This window comes from Bufo gargarizans, chromosome 4 (assembly GCF_014858855.1).
Source record: "Bufo gargarizans isolate SCDJY-AF-19 chromosome 4, ASM1485885v1, whole genome shotgun sequence".
NCBI classification, from domain to species: domain Eukaryota; kingdom Metazoa; phylum Chordata; class Amphibia; order Anura; family Bufonidae; genus Bufo; species Bufo gargarizans.
Genome location: NC_058083.1, coordinates 149,747,106 through 149,763,195, shown reverse-complemented (window position 1 = coordinate 149,763,195; position 16,090 = coordinate 149,747,106). Strand labels below are relative to the sequence as shown.

At 42.8% G+C, this 16,090-nt stretch overlaps 1 protein-coding gene across 1 annotated transcript in view; it reads right to left on the bottom strand.

The window, feature by feature from the left end:
• Nucleotides 1–16,090, bottom strand: part of ARHGEF26 (Rho guanine nucleotide exchange factor 26) — a 177,766-nt gene that overhangs the window by 123,793 nt on the left and 37,883 nt on the right. The window contains 2 exon segments of the mRNA XM_044289881.1: nt 4,065–4,225; nt 5,246–5,302. Coding sequence (XP_044145816.1) covers nt 4,065–4,225; nt 5,246–5,302 — 218 coding nt within the window.

Below are 16,090 nucleotides of genomic sequence, written 5' to 3'. Positions count from 1 at the left end.
ACCGTTCTCCTGATTTGGATGTAAATACCCTCAAATTAAAGCTTACAGTCTGCAGTTAGATCACATCTTGTTCATTTCATGTGGTGGTGTATAGAGCCAAAAATGTTAGAATTGTGTCCATGTCCCAATATTTATGGACCCGGCTGTATGTGTCTATGCAAACAGCTGGATCGGGAGGTCGCTGGTGATAGATTCCCTTGTGCTACTCTGTAGGATCTCATGAGCCAAGATGCCCACTCATATGCAGAATAAAAGGACAGCATTATTGTAGCAAACTAATTTTTACTCAGAGACTTCCATGTGGGAAGATCATGGCGTATGTTCAAACGATTTTAGTGAAAGTGTTGACAGCATCACTTGGAAACTCCTGACTGCACTAATGGATGAATGTCACTCACTAGACTGTCACAGCTCCTATCGGAGGTCTCATCTAGCAGACCACCTCGATGATGTTCAAAGGCATACACGCCCTTTAAAATATAATGTAGAAGTACAGCTCAATAAAGTGGATGTAAACCTACAGCACCACAGCTTCAAATGCACTGGTGAATATATGGATTGTAATCTTCCACAAAAACGGAAAAAAAAGGGAATAAAATGTGCAACCAAGAAGGAAAACATCAAATTTCAAAGAAGAAGCTTTGAAAGCAAATATCCTATTTACTAGCACTGAAAGTGTCATCTTTCAATTTATCAATCAGCAAGGACAAGTCACCTTTCATGTAAAATATACTCTGCTGTGTGAACTGGAGCTGAGCCCTCGAGTTAACGAAGAATTCTCATTTTGAAGAGGTCAGAGTTCCTTGAAAATCTGTTCTGAAAATGGATATATGATACAGGAGGGAACGCTGCAGGCACATAGCACCATTTTGGAATACCAGACACAATGCATTTAGGCTCTGTCCCTGCTTGTAGAAAGATGCTTCAAATAAAACTCATGGGAACATCAACCCTCACATGGGAGTTACCCCCTTATTCAGACTTAAAGGGATTCTGTCACCTCCCCTAAGGCAAAAAACGATTTAAAACCAGCCATGCAGCACATCTTACCTGGATTAGGCTGTGCTGTTCAATCTTGAAATCCGTCCAGCAGTTAGTTCAAAAAACGAGTTTGATCAATGAGGAAATGCGTCCTGAAGGTGCCCAGAGGGGCGTTTTTTTCTTCTGAGAGAGCCCAGTCCCGCCCCTTTTTCAGTGCCCAGCCCGCCTTCCTTGTATTTTCTAACTGCCGCCCCCAGCCTGCCACAGCCTCTCCTGCCTCTCCTCCCCCTCCCTCACGCCGAACGAAGTCTCGCACAGGCGCAGTACCCACTGAGGGCTGCGCCTGTGCGATCATCAGGAGACTGAGGGCGGCAGCTTCATCTTCGTCACTGGGCATGCGCCGAGCCCAGTGACGTCCGATGCTCGCTCTTCCCTGCTGACTGAGGGAAGAGCGAGCATCGGACGTCACTGGGCTCGGCGCATGCCCAGTGACGAAGATGAAGCTGCCGCCCTCAGTCTCCTGATGATCGCACAGGCGCAGCCCTCAGTGGGTACTGCGCCTGTGCGAGACTTCGTTCGGCAAGAGGGAGGGGGAGGAGAGGAAGGGGAGGCTGTGGCAGGCTGGGGGCGGCGGTTAGGAAGTAAAAGGAAGGCGGGCTGGGCACTGAAAAAGGGGCGGGACTGGGCTCTCTCAGAAGAAAAAAACGCCCCTCTGGGCACCTTCAGGACGCATTTCCTCATTGATCAAACTCGTTTTTTGAACTAACTGCTGGACGGATTTCAAGATTGAACAGCACAGCCTAATCCAGGTAAGCTGTGCTGCATGGCTGGTTTTAAATCGTTTTTTGCCTTAGGGGAGGTGACAGAATCCCTTTAAGTGCCTCCATGCGTTTGTGGCATCTACCGGATAAGCAGACGCTGGTTGAATGTGATTTAGACTACATGCACACGACCGTATGTGTTTTGCGGTCCGCCCAAAAAAAAAAAACATCCTTATGCCATCCGTTTTTTTTTGCAGATCCATTGCAACAATGCCTAAAACGGACAAGAATAGGACATGTTGTATTTTTTTTGCAGGGCTACGGAACGGACATACTGATGCGGACAGCACACGGTGTGCTGTCAGCATTTTTTGCAGACCCATTGAAATGAATGCATCCTATCCACAAAAAAAACTGAACGGACACAGACACAAACAACGTTCTTGTGCATGTAGCCTAATGATCGTATTCCTCCTAAAATACAAATTAGAATTAAATGCACTGCTTTCCTGCACACTAGTCAGTCTGACAAGCAAAGCTGCAGTCTAAAGCATGGGGAAAAGGAGGGGAAACAACTTGAGTTAAAAAGCATCCAAACAGCCAACACCCAAGTAAATAAATGCCATGCAGGCAGGACATAGATAATTCCCATTACTACTGTACCAACTTTAAATGTATAGTCTGTAACTAAAGCTAGCCATACTCATTAGATCAGGGATGGCCAACCTGCGGCTCTCCAGCTGTTGCAAAACTACAACTCCCAGCATGCCTACAGCATGTCTTCCTACAGCTATCAGCCTACAGCAGAGCATGGTGGGAGTTGTAGTTTTACAACAGCTGGAGAGCCGCAGGTTGGCCAGCCCTGCATTAGATAATGGTCAGCCAAACCTGGAATGACTGACCATCTAATGCAGGCATGCCCAACCTGCGGCCCTCCCGTTGTTATAAAACTACAACTCTCATAATACCCTGCTGTAGGCTGATAGCTGTTGGCTGTTCGGGCATGCTGGGAGTTGTAGTTTTGCAACCGCTGGAGGGCCGCAGGTTGAGCATGCCTGATCTAATGTGTAGGGTGGTGTCACAACTTTTCTCTAACTGTAGATGTAAGGGGAAAGAATGAATGGGCTGCTGATTTCAATATGCATGATCCATTTGTTCTCAGAACAGATAAGCCACTTTGAGAGGTATCTGGCATTGACTAAAGGGTGTATTAGACACCCAGATGTTGCTGGAAATTGTCAGGAGGGAAGCATTCTCTCCTGGCAATCTGCAGATAGCTAGCAGAGGACACCACTGCTATTACATACAGTGATGTAATCCGCAACGTGGGGAGGAGCAATCGCTATGCCATCACTCCATGCAGGACAGCGGAGCTTGCGCTGTCTAATAGCGATCTGTTGCCGGCAAATTCAGCCAGATCTTTCAGCATGCTGAAAGATCTGGACTGTCCAACGAATGTTCATCAGGCAGGAACGCTCATTACCAATAATCAGTCAGAAAATCTGGCACCCTTAGGGTCCATTCACACGTCCATGGTGTTTTGCGGATCCGCAATACACCCGGCCGGCTTCCCCGATAGAAAAGCTTATTCTTGTCCGCAACTGTGGACAAGAATAGGATATGTTCTATTTTTTTGCGAAGCCGAAGCCCAGAAGTTCGGGGCCGAAGCCCGGAAGTCCGAAGCCGCGCTCCTGAAATGCAGATATGGAGCGCACATAGTGTGCTCTCCACATCCCGTTCTGCCTCATTGAGAATGAATAGGTCCGTACCTGTTCGCAATATTGCAGAACGGATGCGGACCCATTTGCGGACGTGTGAATGGAGCCTAATATTTACTCTCTTGTCCCCATTCAGAACACATGCATGCTTGGCCGGGCATAGATGTGTACTGGGGGCGTCAGAAAGGAAAGAGGTTGGACAAATTAGTTATCTAAAGTGTCCACCTTTCACTAACTTGAAAAGATATCATGTACTGTACTATGATGACACTAAAAAGGTATAGAGGTTTTGAGAAATAATTACTGCAAAACTTAGTTTTGGTTATATTTTTACACTGCAGGGCCCCTATTCTGCTAGTCAGATAAGGACATTTATAAATGACTACCTGACTCCATCTATATCAGTTTGTCAGGCTTCACTCTACTGTGAAGATCTCAAATATCTGCAGAATATTTATCACCAGACCCCTGTGAGGAAGAGTTTGGTGGAAATTACAGGTTGGATAGCATGTGTGCTTCTTCAATCCAGATGCATCATATATGAGTGAGATAGAAAAGCTACCGAAGATTTGCCGACGGCGCAAATGCACAAGACAAATCTTACTTTTTGCTGGCCTCACACACATCTGTAATATTGGAGAAGAGATGGTGGTTTTCAGTCTTGGTCATGGTAGAACTCAGTTGCTTAGAATTCTTGAACATTCGAATTAAAATCTCTAAACTGAGTAGATATGAATGTTCCGATGAAATAACCTCAAACATTGCCTGTGGGGGTGAGAACAAGAGGAGCTTAGCATTTCATACAGTACTCAGAAAAAGGCTATTTAAAGGGACTCTCCCTGTTCAACCGTTTGCATAGACACGTAGCTGTGGTTCACCTGATTAAAATGCGGTTTTTCTTTTGTTGATCCCAGGTCCTATTCCTGAGTTATGACACTATTTCTTAACATGCAAATTAGATATTTGGTGCAATGAGGGCCGTCACCATTGTTCAGGTACAGGCAGTGACAAAGCAGCGGGGGAGGGGCTGGCCACAGAAGGGAGTGGAGTTTGGGTGCAACAAGAATAATGATGATACCCTCATTGCTCCAAAGACCTAATTTTAATATTAGGAAAAAGTATCATAAATCAAGAACAGAGCCTTGGATTAACAAAAAAAAAATGTGTTTTAATCAAATGAACTACAGCTATGTGTCTATGCAAAGTTGTATAGGGGGGGTCACTGGTGGCAGATTCTCAGCCATTTTGCAACTAAAATTAAAAAAAAATTGTGCATACAGCTTCTATAAAGGCCTATGTGTCTCCATGGCGACAGACTACAAACAAATCTTGGTAGTCTGATCCTGGTCTCATTCTATTCTCTTCCTTCTGCTCACTCTCTTACTGTCTGTATATTAGTAAGAGGGATAAAATAACAAGATCAGACTTCACACAAGGTTTGTTTGTAGTCGGGGCATAGAAGCAATAGATTAAAAAAAAAAAAAAAAAGTGGACAAACTCTTTAACTGTAGCTGTAACGGTCAGATTCATGCTCCCCAGACACATTACCAAAATCGGACAAATTTGGCAGAATTAGGCGCATAGAATAATGTGCAGAGGGCCCTGTGATGTTAGGGGGGCACAAGGATGTCAGAGGTGACAGTCATCGGCTTGGCTGAACTAGCTGGCAGCTGAATGAGCATTTAGCCATTAGCTGTTTTATGTTTATAATAAGCTTTAGGTTCAAAATGGCTTAAAAGTGCTAAAAACCTATAGGTGCGCCGGTATTTTACTCCAGATATATACCTCTTGTCTTTTTCTTTCTTCTTGGCCAATGCTCTGTGACAAGCCATTCTTCTTTACCTGGAAAAATAAAGTTTGGCATTTATTTTATCTTTTATTACATGAAATTTCTTTATAGATATAACTTTTCAAATTTGCTAGCCCAATGTAATGCAGACAGTAAAGAGGTTAAACAATTTAATGAAAAACATAAAAAAAAACTTCAAGATCATTATAAGAAACCAGATGTTGAAGAAATGCATGGGCGCAAAAGACCTTAAAGGGGTTTTCCAGGATTAGAAAAACCTGACGCTTTCTTTAAAAAACAGCGCCACCCCCCGGCATGGGGTTGTATCTGGCTTTGCAGATCAGCACCACTGAAGTGAATGAATAAATCAATATATGACCTATTACGATATAAAGAGATCATAGATGGGGCTTAGTGGAGATCCCCTTTATGTGACTGAGGATAAAGCTGCTGTAAAAGTGTAATACACGATTGCCCCTTCATGGCAGTGTGCGCTGTGCTTGTCTACAGCTTCTCCTGGTGATAACAGCTGGCTGCTCAGGCTTCAGAAGATCAACTGGAGAAGAGCAGCTGATCTTTACTGTAAGAAGGGGTTGTCCACGTTCACTTTACCATAATTGACAAGGAAAACAAACAAACAAAATCACAATCTAAGTCAATCCATCACATAATGTACAAATGATTTACAAAATGCTAAACTAATTGATAATGACAAGTAAATTCAGAACAGGTCAAGCTAAAGTAAGAAAAGGACAAGTAATGATATGGGGGAATACAATTCTAGAAGACATCATCTATCAAGAAACTTGAAGACCAGTCAAAAGACCCAATTCATTTGGTTTCCAGAAGTTAATGCTGAGATTCAGATTACGCCTAATACATGAACTTTAATCTTTTTTTCTTCACTAGCGGCTTTTTTTGTTCTTTTGGTCCATGGTCTGATAAGATAGTGAGCAGGTGGATTTTATACTACAGGGTGCCAATTCTAATGCAGCCAAGCTAGTCACTGATCATGGCTTTGCCCTAATGGAGCAGAGATACGTCATACCAGGTAGGCAGCGGCCACTTTACAATCAAGTAGGCTTTCAAAGTACAGAATTAGGGCGCATTCACATCACCATTTAGCTTTTCGTTCTTCTGATCCGTCAGAAGAAGAGAGAGAAAAAAAAAAACAGGATGCTGTAAAAAACGGATCCTGTTGCATCAACTATACATAGGATTGCATAGGATCCGTTTTTAGTTTTTTTTACAGGATCCGTTTTTTACACGGGAGACATAGACAAGTCCTGCATGCAGTACTTTTGTTTCCGTCTAAAAAAACGGATCTCAGACGGAAATGGTTCAAACGGATGACAACTGATGCAACAGGATCCGTTTTTTTTTACTGGATCCTGATTTTTTATCTCTCTCTTCTTTTGACGGATCACGTTATGTGAATGCACCCTCGTGTAAATATCATAAACCAGGTAACATCCTAATAGTTGCATCAGCTTTATAGTCACAAAAAGGATCTTTGTGAAGGGAAAAGTTGCATAAGAATGTCATAAATGCAGCTAGTGTTCAAACGCAATGCAGTAAAATAACAGTGGAGGAATAGTGCCAAATAAAGTGTTAGGTACAAAGGCGGCATATCGGCCATTGTCAGTAGGTTTTCCATGGTCATCTAATTTAATAAATAAGAAAAAAAAAAAAAGAAATAAAAGAGAGCGAGTTCACAGATGGGGGACTACATTAGTAAATGGGATGGGAGGTCAGTTACAATGAGAGGCTTGAAATATTGGACTTGTTACCAAATGAAAAAAATAAGCCTTAGGGCTCATGCCCAAGATCATATGTATTTTGCGGTCCGCTAAAAACAGATTTGTAAAAAATACAGATGACGTCCGTGTGCATTCCATATTTTGCAGAACGGAATGTTGGGCCCCTAATAGAACAGTTCTATCCTTGTCCGTAATGTGGACAATAATAGGACATAGTCTATTTTTCGGCGGAATGGAAAAAAAATGCACATGTAGTAACTTCAGTTTTTCTTGCGGCCGATTGAAATGAATGGTTCCGCATACGGTCTGTAAAAAACTTCAGAACGGACACAGAAAGAAAATACGTTTGTGTGCATGAGCCCTTAGAGCTCATACACACAAAAGATATTTTTTCAGTTTACGTTCCTTTTTTTACAGGTCCGTATGTGGAACCATTCATTTCAATGGATCCATTAAAAAACCCTGAAATGTCTCTGTGTGCATTCCGTTTCCGTATGCCCACATGTCCGTTCCGCAAAAAAATAGAACTTGTCCTATTCTTGTCTGTTTTGTTGATAAGGACAAGCATTGTTACAATGGATCTGCCCCCCAAAAAATGATCCAATGCGGATGCCACATGGATATCATCGGTATTTTGCAGACCGCAAAATACATACGGTTGTGTGCATGAGCCCTTAGACGTGATCTCACATGACACAGGATGTCTGTTCCAAGGACTTTACAGTGGACAGGGACATTCATTATGGAAAAGGATCCTTTACAGTAAAACGATGGAATAACTATGGAATGCCCTATGCCAAGATGCAGTAATGCCAGATACTATCACAGAATTGAAAAAAGGTCTAGATGCCTATCTAATAGTAAATGGCATTGGGGTTATAGTTAATCTAACAATGAATGTTGTCTCATTGATCTGAGGAAGGTTGAACTTGATGGACCTGTGTCTTTTTTCAACCTATGTATGTGTAACCAGAAGGCTTCAAGTTGTACGGAACTAGAATCCAGCACCCACAGAAGTCTATGGGGCCATACAGTAGTTCTGTACATCTCTGCTTTACAGTGCCATACAGAGGAACAAATGTTGGCCTGCTGAGTGCAGAGCCTTAGGCCCCTTTCACACGGGCGACTTTTCCGTGCGGGTGCGATCCGTGCGGCGAACGTATGGCACCCGCACTGAATCCTGACCCATTCATTTCTATGGGGCTGTGCACATGAGCGTTGTTTTTAACGCATCACTTGTACGTTCAGTGCAAATCGCAGCATGCTCTATAATGTCCGATTTTGACGTGACGCAGGCCCCATAGAAGTGAATGGGGTGTGTGAAAATCGGATGGCATCCGCAAGCAAGTACGGATGCCATGCGATTTGCACGCATGGTTGCTAGGAGACCATCGGGATGGAGACCCGATCATTATTATTTTCCCTTATAACATGGTTATAAGGGAAAATAATAGCATTCTGAATACAGAATGCATAGTAAACCAGCGCTAGAGGGGTTAAAATAAAATAAAAAATAATTTAACTCACCTTAGTCCACTTGTTCGCGAAGCCGGCATCTCCTTGTGTCTCCGCTGCTGATGAACAGGACCTGGGATGAGCTGCTCCATTAAATAGAGCTTAAGGACCTTCGATGACGTCACTCCGGTCATCACATGATCTTTTACCATGGTGAATCACCATGGTAAAAGATCATGTGACGTACCATGTGATGACCGGAGTGACGTCATCGAAGGTCCTTAACCGGTATTTAATGGAGCAGCTCATCCCAGGTCCTGTTCATCAGCAGCGGAGACACAAGGAGATGCCGGCTTCGCGAACAAGTGGACTAAGGTGAGTTAAATTATTTTTTATTTTATTTTAACCCCTCTAGCGCTGGTTTACTATGCATTCTGTATTCAGAATGCTATTATTTTCCCTTATAACCATGTTATAAGGGAAAATAATACAATCTTCAGAACATCAATCCCAAGCCCGAACTTCTATGAAGAAGTTCGGGTTTGGGTACCAAACATGCGCGATTTTTCTCACGCGAGTGCAACGCATGACAATGTTTTGCACTTGCGCAGAAAAAATCGCGCATTTTCCCGCAACGCACCCGGCTCTTAGCCGGGCCAAAAAAATTACGCCCGTGTGAAAGAGGCCTTAGGGTGAGCCAATGTACAAGCACCACACGAGCCTCGGAGCCTTTAATCTAAAATAAAATATAGAAAGCTTTCCCATAATTGTAGATAGAGGGGGATATTTACCAAATCTGCCATTCCAGTTTTGTTGGGTAAACTTTGGTGCATATTTTTGGGACAACTGGTCAAATTTTGCAACATTCGGTGAAAACTAGGTCAGGATTTCAGATCAGAACACCTTGAAGTATCATTTATGATGTGTGACTTTTTAACCACTTCTCTACCGCCGTATGACTATATATGTCGGCAGTAGGTTCTTTAAAAGGGTTTTCCAAGTTTTTTTTTTACTGATGATCTTTGCTTTAGGTGTTGGACCCCCACCAATCAGATACTGATGACCTATAAATGGATGCCTGCTGTTTCCCACAGTAGACACCCAGTGATCTGTGATCATCAATAATGCAGATAAATAAGAATTATAAGACTCGTTTTGTCCGAAAACACCCATACCGTTATCCCATATGGCGATCTGCGTAGTGGAAAACAATTTATTCTTCCTGCTGTGTCCATGTGGAATATTTAACACATTGACAGTTCTTACAGTAAAGAAACTTTAACATCTCTGGAGACTGAACTTTGTCTTCTCCAGGTGGAGGCAGTGCCCCTTTGTCTTTTGAGGAGATTTTACATGGAACAGCTTTTCACCATATTTTTTGTAGGGCCCATTTATATATTTGTACAGGTTAATCATGTCCCCCCTTAGACTTTTTTTCAAGACTAAATAAATGTAATTCTTTTAATCTTTCCCCATAACCAAGACCCTCCATGCCCCTTATCAGTTTAGTTGCTCTCCTTTGTACTTTTTCAGCTCCAGGGCATCCTTTCTATGGACTGGTGCCCAGAATTGAACTGAATATTTCAGATACGGCCGTACCAAAACTTTCCAAAGTAATATTACTTCCCTGTACCTTGAGTCCCTGCCTCATTTAATACATGACAATAGCCTTCTAGCCTTAGAAGCAGCTGACTGACATTGGCGATGCAAACAAGAAAAAATAAAATAAAAATGTTTTCAAATTTTTTTTTTTAAGTATTAAAACACAAGAAAAACTATAAATGTGGCACCGCTGTAGTTGTACTGACCCAGAGAATGAAGGGAACATGTCAGTTTTACCACATAGGGAAGGCTATAAAAACACAATTCATAGAACTGTGGTGGAAATGCATTATTGTTTTTCAATTTCACCACATTGTATGCAATATTAGATGATGCCATTAGAAAGTACAACTTGTCCTACAGGAAACAAGGCCTCACACAGCTATTTAAATGGAAAAATAACAAAGTTATGGCTCAGAAAAGGCAAGGAGTGTAAAATGAAAATGCAAAAATGAAAATCACCCAGCAATGTAGAAGTTAAAAAGTCGCATCTCAACCCCTGGTGTGCTTTTTCAGACATAGGCATACTTCACATTGCACTTGTGGCAAATATATTATTAGTGTGTGCATTTTTTTAGATTTGGCACAACCTTACAAAGCAAAGACAGACTTAAAACGGACACCAAAACCGCCAAAAATGATAAATGTCCCCCCACGGTTTTAATGCAGCACACAAATACATGACAAGTGCCCCAGAGCTAAATGTACAGACATTCATTAATAATATTTTATGTGACCAGATGGAATAAAAGGTGATTGACTGTTTTCATGCTCAAACAGATCACCTGGAAATTCCTTGTATGTCACATAATAGCACAAACCGCACAGTATCTGTTTTCAGCCTCAAGAACTTGGGTAGATGGACGGTATTATCATATTTTATTATTTTTAGTATCTTCACCTTCCCAAAAACCCACAAATCTGCCATAAAGCCTGAAAACATTGCTCCGAAAACAAAATGAGGATAATGTAAGACCTTGGAAATGGCTCATATTCCATCCGATTGTGCAAGGTGTGCGTAGTCTGCACCTGAATGAGAGACCATCAGGCTATCTGTAAAACGGTAACTGCATGTCCAGCTCCGCTGTGGCGTTCACCTTTCTACAGTGAAAGGAGTGAAATCCACTGGGAAGACTGGCATCAGGAACTGACATGCTGCCGATTACTGATTCACTTAGACCGCAGGGCAGCTTCTGTGCAGAAGATCTATGCCGCGTGCGGATGAGAATCGCTTTTTTGTAATTCACTTTGCTGATCCTCCATTCCAGTTCAGATTTTGTGTCTGCATATCTGGATGGAAAATTCACATCATTTGGATGTGGTGGAAATGCTGCAGATTCTCTGGATTTGCAAGCGTAAAATCCCATGCAGAATACAGTGGTAGCAGAGTGGGTGGGATTAACAAATTTCATAGGCCTAAATATCCCATGCTGCGGAGATTCCCAGTGCATAACTTGACATGTGGTGTGGACTGTAAATCTTTTAGGGTCCATTCATACGTCCGTAGTGTATCGCAATCCGCATATCCACAATACACCCGGCCGGCACCCCCGTAGAACTGCCTATTCTTGTCTGCAATTGCAGACAAGAATAGAACATGTTCTATTTTTCCCGGGAGACGCGGACCGGAAGATCGGGGCCACACTCTGGAAATGCGGATGCAGACAGCACACTGTGTGCTGTCCCCATCTCTTCCGGCCCCATAGAGAATAAATGGGCCCGGAATCGCTCCGCACCGTTGCAGAACTGATCCGGACCCATTCTACGGCTGTGTGAATGGACCCTAATGCATATTGTGAGATGTGCAGCAAATCCGAAATAAAACCCATTTGCATGTAAAACATGCTTGTTTTAGCCACAGATTCAAATTGTGGTAAAAATCTGCATCAAATGTTTCTGTCCCATATGGACTTACTCTTGAGGGGGTTGTCCAGCTCTGTTTCAGCTTTTTTTAACCCCCTACCCACCCTGCAGGACCTGTTGGATGAAGCATATTTACCTACCCATTTTGACTCCTGTGGTCCGACAATGACTGGCCGCAGCAGTGACAAGCCCCCAACGATTAAGTGACTACTGACATGCTGCTTGAAGGGACACAGCACTGCTGCAGCTATTCATTGGCTGCATTGGCCTACCTGACCCCCCATCCATACATGATGTTGACATGCAGCCATGGAAGTCCGGAGAAGACAGCGCTGGACTCTAGAAGCCAGAACTGAGCAGCAGGGAACAGGTAAATGTCCTTCACCTGAGAGGTCCCACAGGATGGACAAGCCCTTTAAACTAAACAGTAGTCTGGGATACTGTTGAACACTAAATATTTGGTTGCCATATAAAGTATTGTTGCTACTTACATCAGTAAGTTCAGGTCGTGGAAAAAGCAAAAGCAAACATACCTGGCCACTTCTAGATACAAACAGGTGCTTAAAAGAATTCACAACAACTGGGATATTAAAGGCCTTACAGTGAACTTGTCATCAAAATCATTGCTTGACTTTAAACTCATTTGTAAAGAATGTTTAGCTACAGACACAAAGATCAGCACTGAGCAGATTAACATCCCGGTACAGCTTTACCCCACCGCAGATGGCAAACAGCAGCCATGTTAGCAAGATCATTTTGGATGGGTATGGCTACATGGTCAGGTTTCCTGGTGCAGTTTTGAAAGCCAAAATCAGGAGTTTATCATAAAAAGGAGAGAAAGTATAAAAGACAGATACAACTTCTGCTCTTTTTTTAAATGAAACAATAGCTGATCTTAGGGAGACCAGCTACAGAAAACACTGTGGAGCCTCATCTAAGAGTCTCGACACAGCAATCCAAAGTGCAAAGCTCCCTGGGAAACAGTGATATACAAAATAACCATGTAGCCCCAGCTATGGGTCTTCAACACAGTGAAAGCCAGATATCCCTCAAAGGAAGGAAAACCAAGCAAAGGGGTATCCCCATTACAGAGATCACCAAATCCACCATATTAAGTGGCCCCTATGTCAAGGTCCCGTTTTTTTTACAAGCTTTAAGGATGTGACTGGGAAGACCTAAGCCAGTTATCCATCCACAGACAGCTGTTTCAGGGTGTTGCCCCTCATCAGTGTGGAGTAGGATTCTGGCTAACCTGGAGCAATGCCTTGGAGACTACTCAAACGAAACAATAGCTGATCTTAGGGAGACCAGCTACAGAAAACACTGTGGAGCCTCATTTAAGAGTCTCGACACAGCAATCCAAAGTGCAAAGCTCCCTGGGAAACAGTGATATGCAAAATAACCGTGGAACCCCAGCTATGGGTCTTCAACACAGTGAAAGCCAGATATCCCTCAAAGGAAGGAAAACCAAGCTCTTTTTTGACTTCACACCTGATTTTGGCTTCCAAAACTGCATCAGGAAACCAGACCGTGTAGTCGAACCCTAAGAGCCCACAGCATATAGTGTATAAAAATATAACCTAATAAGGGTGCATTCACACGACTGTATGTATTTTGCAGTCTGCAAAACGTGGATCTGCAAAAAATACAGATGGCGTCTGTGTGACGTCCGTGTTGCATGGTTTTTGCGGATCCATAGTAATAATGCCTGTCCATGTCCAGCAAAACAGACAAGAATAGGGCATGTCCGCATTTTTTGTGGACCCATTGAAATGAATGAGTCTGCATCCTATCCGCACAAAATTCGGATCAGATGTGGATCAAAAATATGGTTGTGTGAATGGGACCTAATCAGTACACACAACTACCTTTATGCCACTGCATCAGTCAATATATGACACACTGGATGAAAATTAAAATTTGCGACTAAAAAGAATACTCTGTTAGAGTCCTTATGCAAGTAAATTATTGTCTGTACAAAACTGTAAGATCTGAGGTGTTCATACATACCGCACATGTCTACATTGCATGTGATAAAGAAACACAAAAACCGCAAGAATCCACCAAGCATCTTTTGGATGCAATTATTGGAAATTATGCAGTATGTAATTTTCCATCCCCTACATTACATTATAATTCAAGTTAAAAATGAAAAATGCCTAAACCTAATATAATGCATGAAAGGAGTTGTGCAGGCTGTATATATTGATGACCTATCCTCACTGGCCTACTCTTTCTCTAAGGTGGCTAAGATCACAGCACGCTGAAGGGGAGGGAGGCTGCGTTATCTTATCTCAGGTTGTGTAGCAGCTAGAGATGTGATCCAGGCCTCGTTTTAAAGCTCACAATCTAGCTGTTCTACATCAAGAGATGCAGTCTAAAGAAACAGGGTTCAGAGTGAGAACTGAAAGTACATGCTGCTCTCACAAGGATCCGGTTCTTGGTCTTGTTTTAGAGCTTAGATTGAGAGTAGGGATAAGCGAATCGGCTTCGGATGAAACATCCGAAGTCAATTCGCATAAAACTTTGTTAGAATACTGTACAGAGCGAGCGCTTTTACCGTACTCGGGTTCGGTTCCAATGTACCACTTGGAACCGAAACAGAGTTCGGTAAAAGGTTTTTAACAGTAGAAGTTAATTTCTGAAGTTATTACCTGAAGTCTCGCGAGACTTCGCAAAGTAATACCTTCGGCTCATAGGAGCCAATACATTCTAATACTGTACTGAGCTCTCACTCTGTACAGTATTCAACGAAGTGTTATGTGATTTGCTCATCCCTAATTGTCAGCTTTAAAACAAGTCCTTGATATCCTTAGCTGCTACACAGCCTGAGATCCAGTCATCAGTAGCAAGGAAATATTAGGTATGTTCTTGGGAGGCAGATCCATAACACTGATGGTACTCGGGTTTCGTTTTTCAGAGCCTTCAAAGTGCCAAAAACTAATTTTTAAAGATATGCAAATTACCTATCGCAAGTGCCCAGGGGTGGAGAGTGTGCTGCAAGTGCCCAGTGCTCCCTGCCTTACTCGCGCCTGACTCCTCCCCTCTGTATCGTATGGCCAGCCCTGTAACCTTGCGGCGTCATTCTCGTCTCCATTCATAATCCAGCGCCTCTGCGCGTCACCGCCGGGTCCGGGCATGTGCAGTACATTCCCCACTGTTGGCAGAGGCATACTGATATGCAGTGTGGATGCGCCGACATTGAAGCACACAGGAGATGGATTATGAATAGAGACGAGAATGACACAGGATACATGGCTGGCCATTTTTGGCACTTTGGAGGCTCTAAAAAACTAAACTAAACTAAACCCGGGTACCATCAGTGTTATGGATCTGCCTCCCACAGCGCTATATAAATCAGTTTAAAACAGGTTATGTAGGTGACAGACTCCCTTAAAAATTGAATATTTGCCTTTTCCCCATGCAAAATTATTTTACAATAATGACCTGAAAAGGCTTATTCATGAGATGTGGTCAAATGACGGGTTTTACAGAAAAATGCTCTACTAGTTTCATATAATTTATTTGGCTGGAAAACTATAAATTTGTCATTAAATACAATCTCGCAAAATGTGTTGTGTCAAACAGAATATGGCTGCAGTCGCGTTGTGTCTTTAGGGTGCTCAGCATACAATCACATTAAAGCACCTAAAGAATTAGACCTGAAAGAAGGTGAAAAAATGCTGGCGTCACGCACTGAGGTGCAGTATGACTAACAAGAAATGTTATCAGAGCCCTGGGGTGGAGGCAGTATACAAGTCAGTACATAGAAGACGAAGCAGGACTCCTGCTACTGAATTTATTCCCACACGTTCACAAGGCAAGGTTTCAGCTCCTCCTTGGTGGCATATTCAAGTTCCAATAGGGTCCAATGAAGCTTGCGCCCAGCATTACTGCATAGTACCATATTACAATGCCGCTACATTTTTGTTGAGAATTCAGTACATGAGTCAGCCCCTACATATGTTTATATTTCACATTTATATACCCCTGTATAGCCTGACCACAAGGGTGATGTACTACGGTGGCAGACCATGTGGCTGATGTGGGGTCCCTGGAGAACTTTGCACCTGTGTGATGACCACATGAGCAGGACATATTTTTACCCCCTGGAAATAAACAATGAAGGTTCCTATTAAATGACAGCAAGCAGAGATCTGA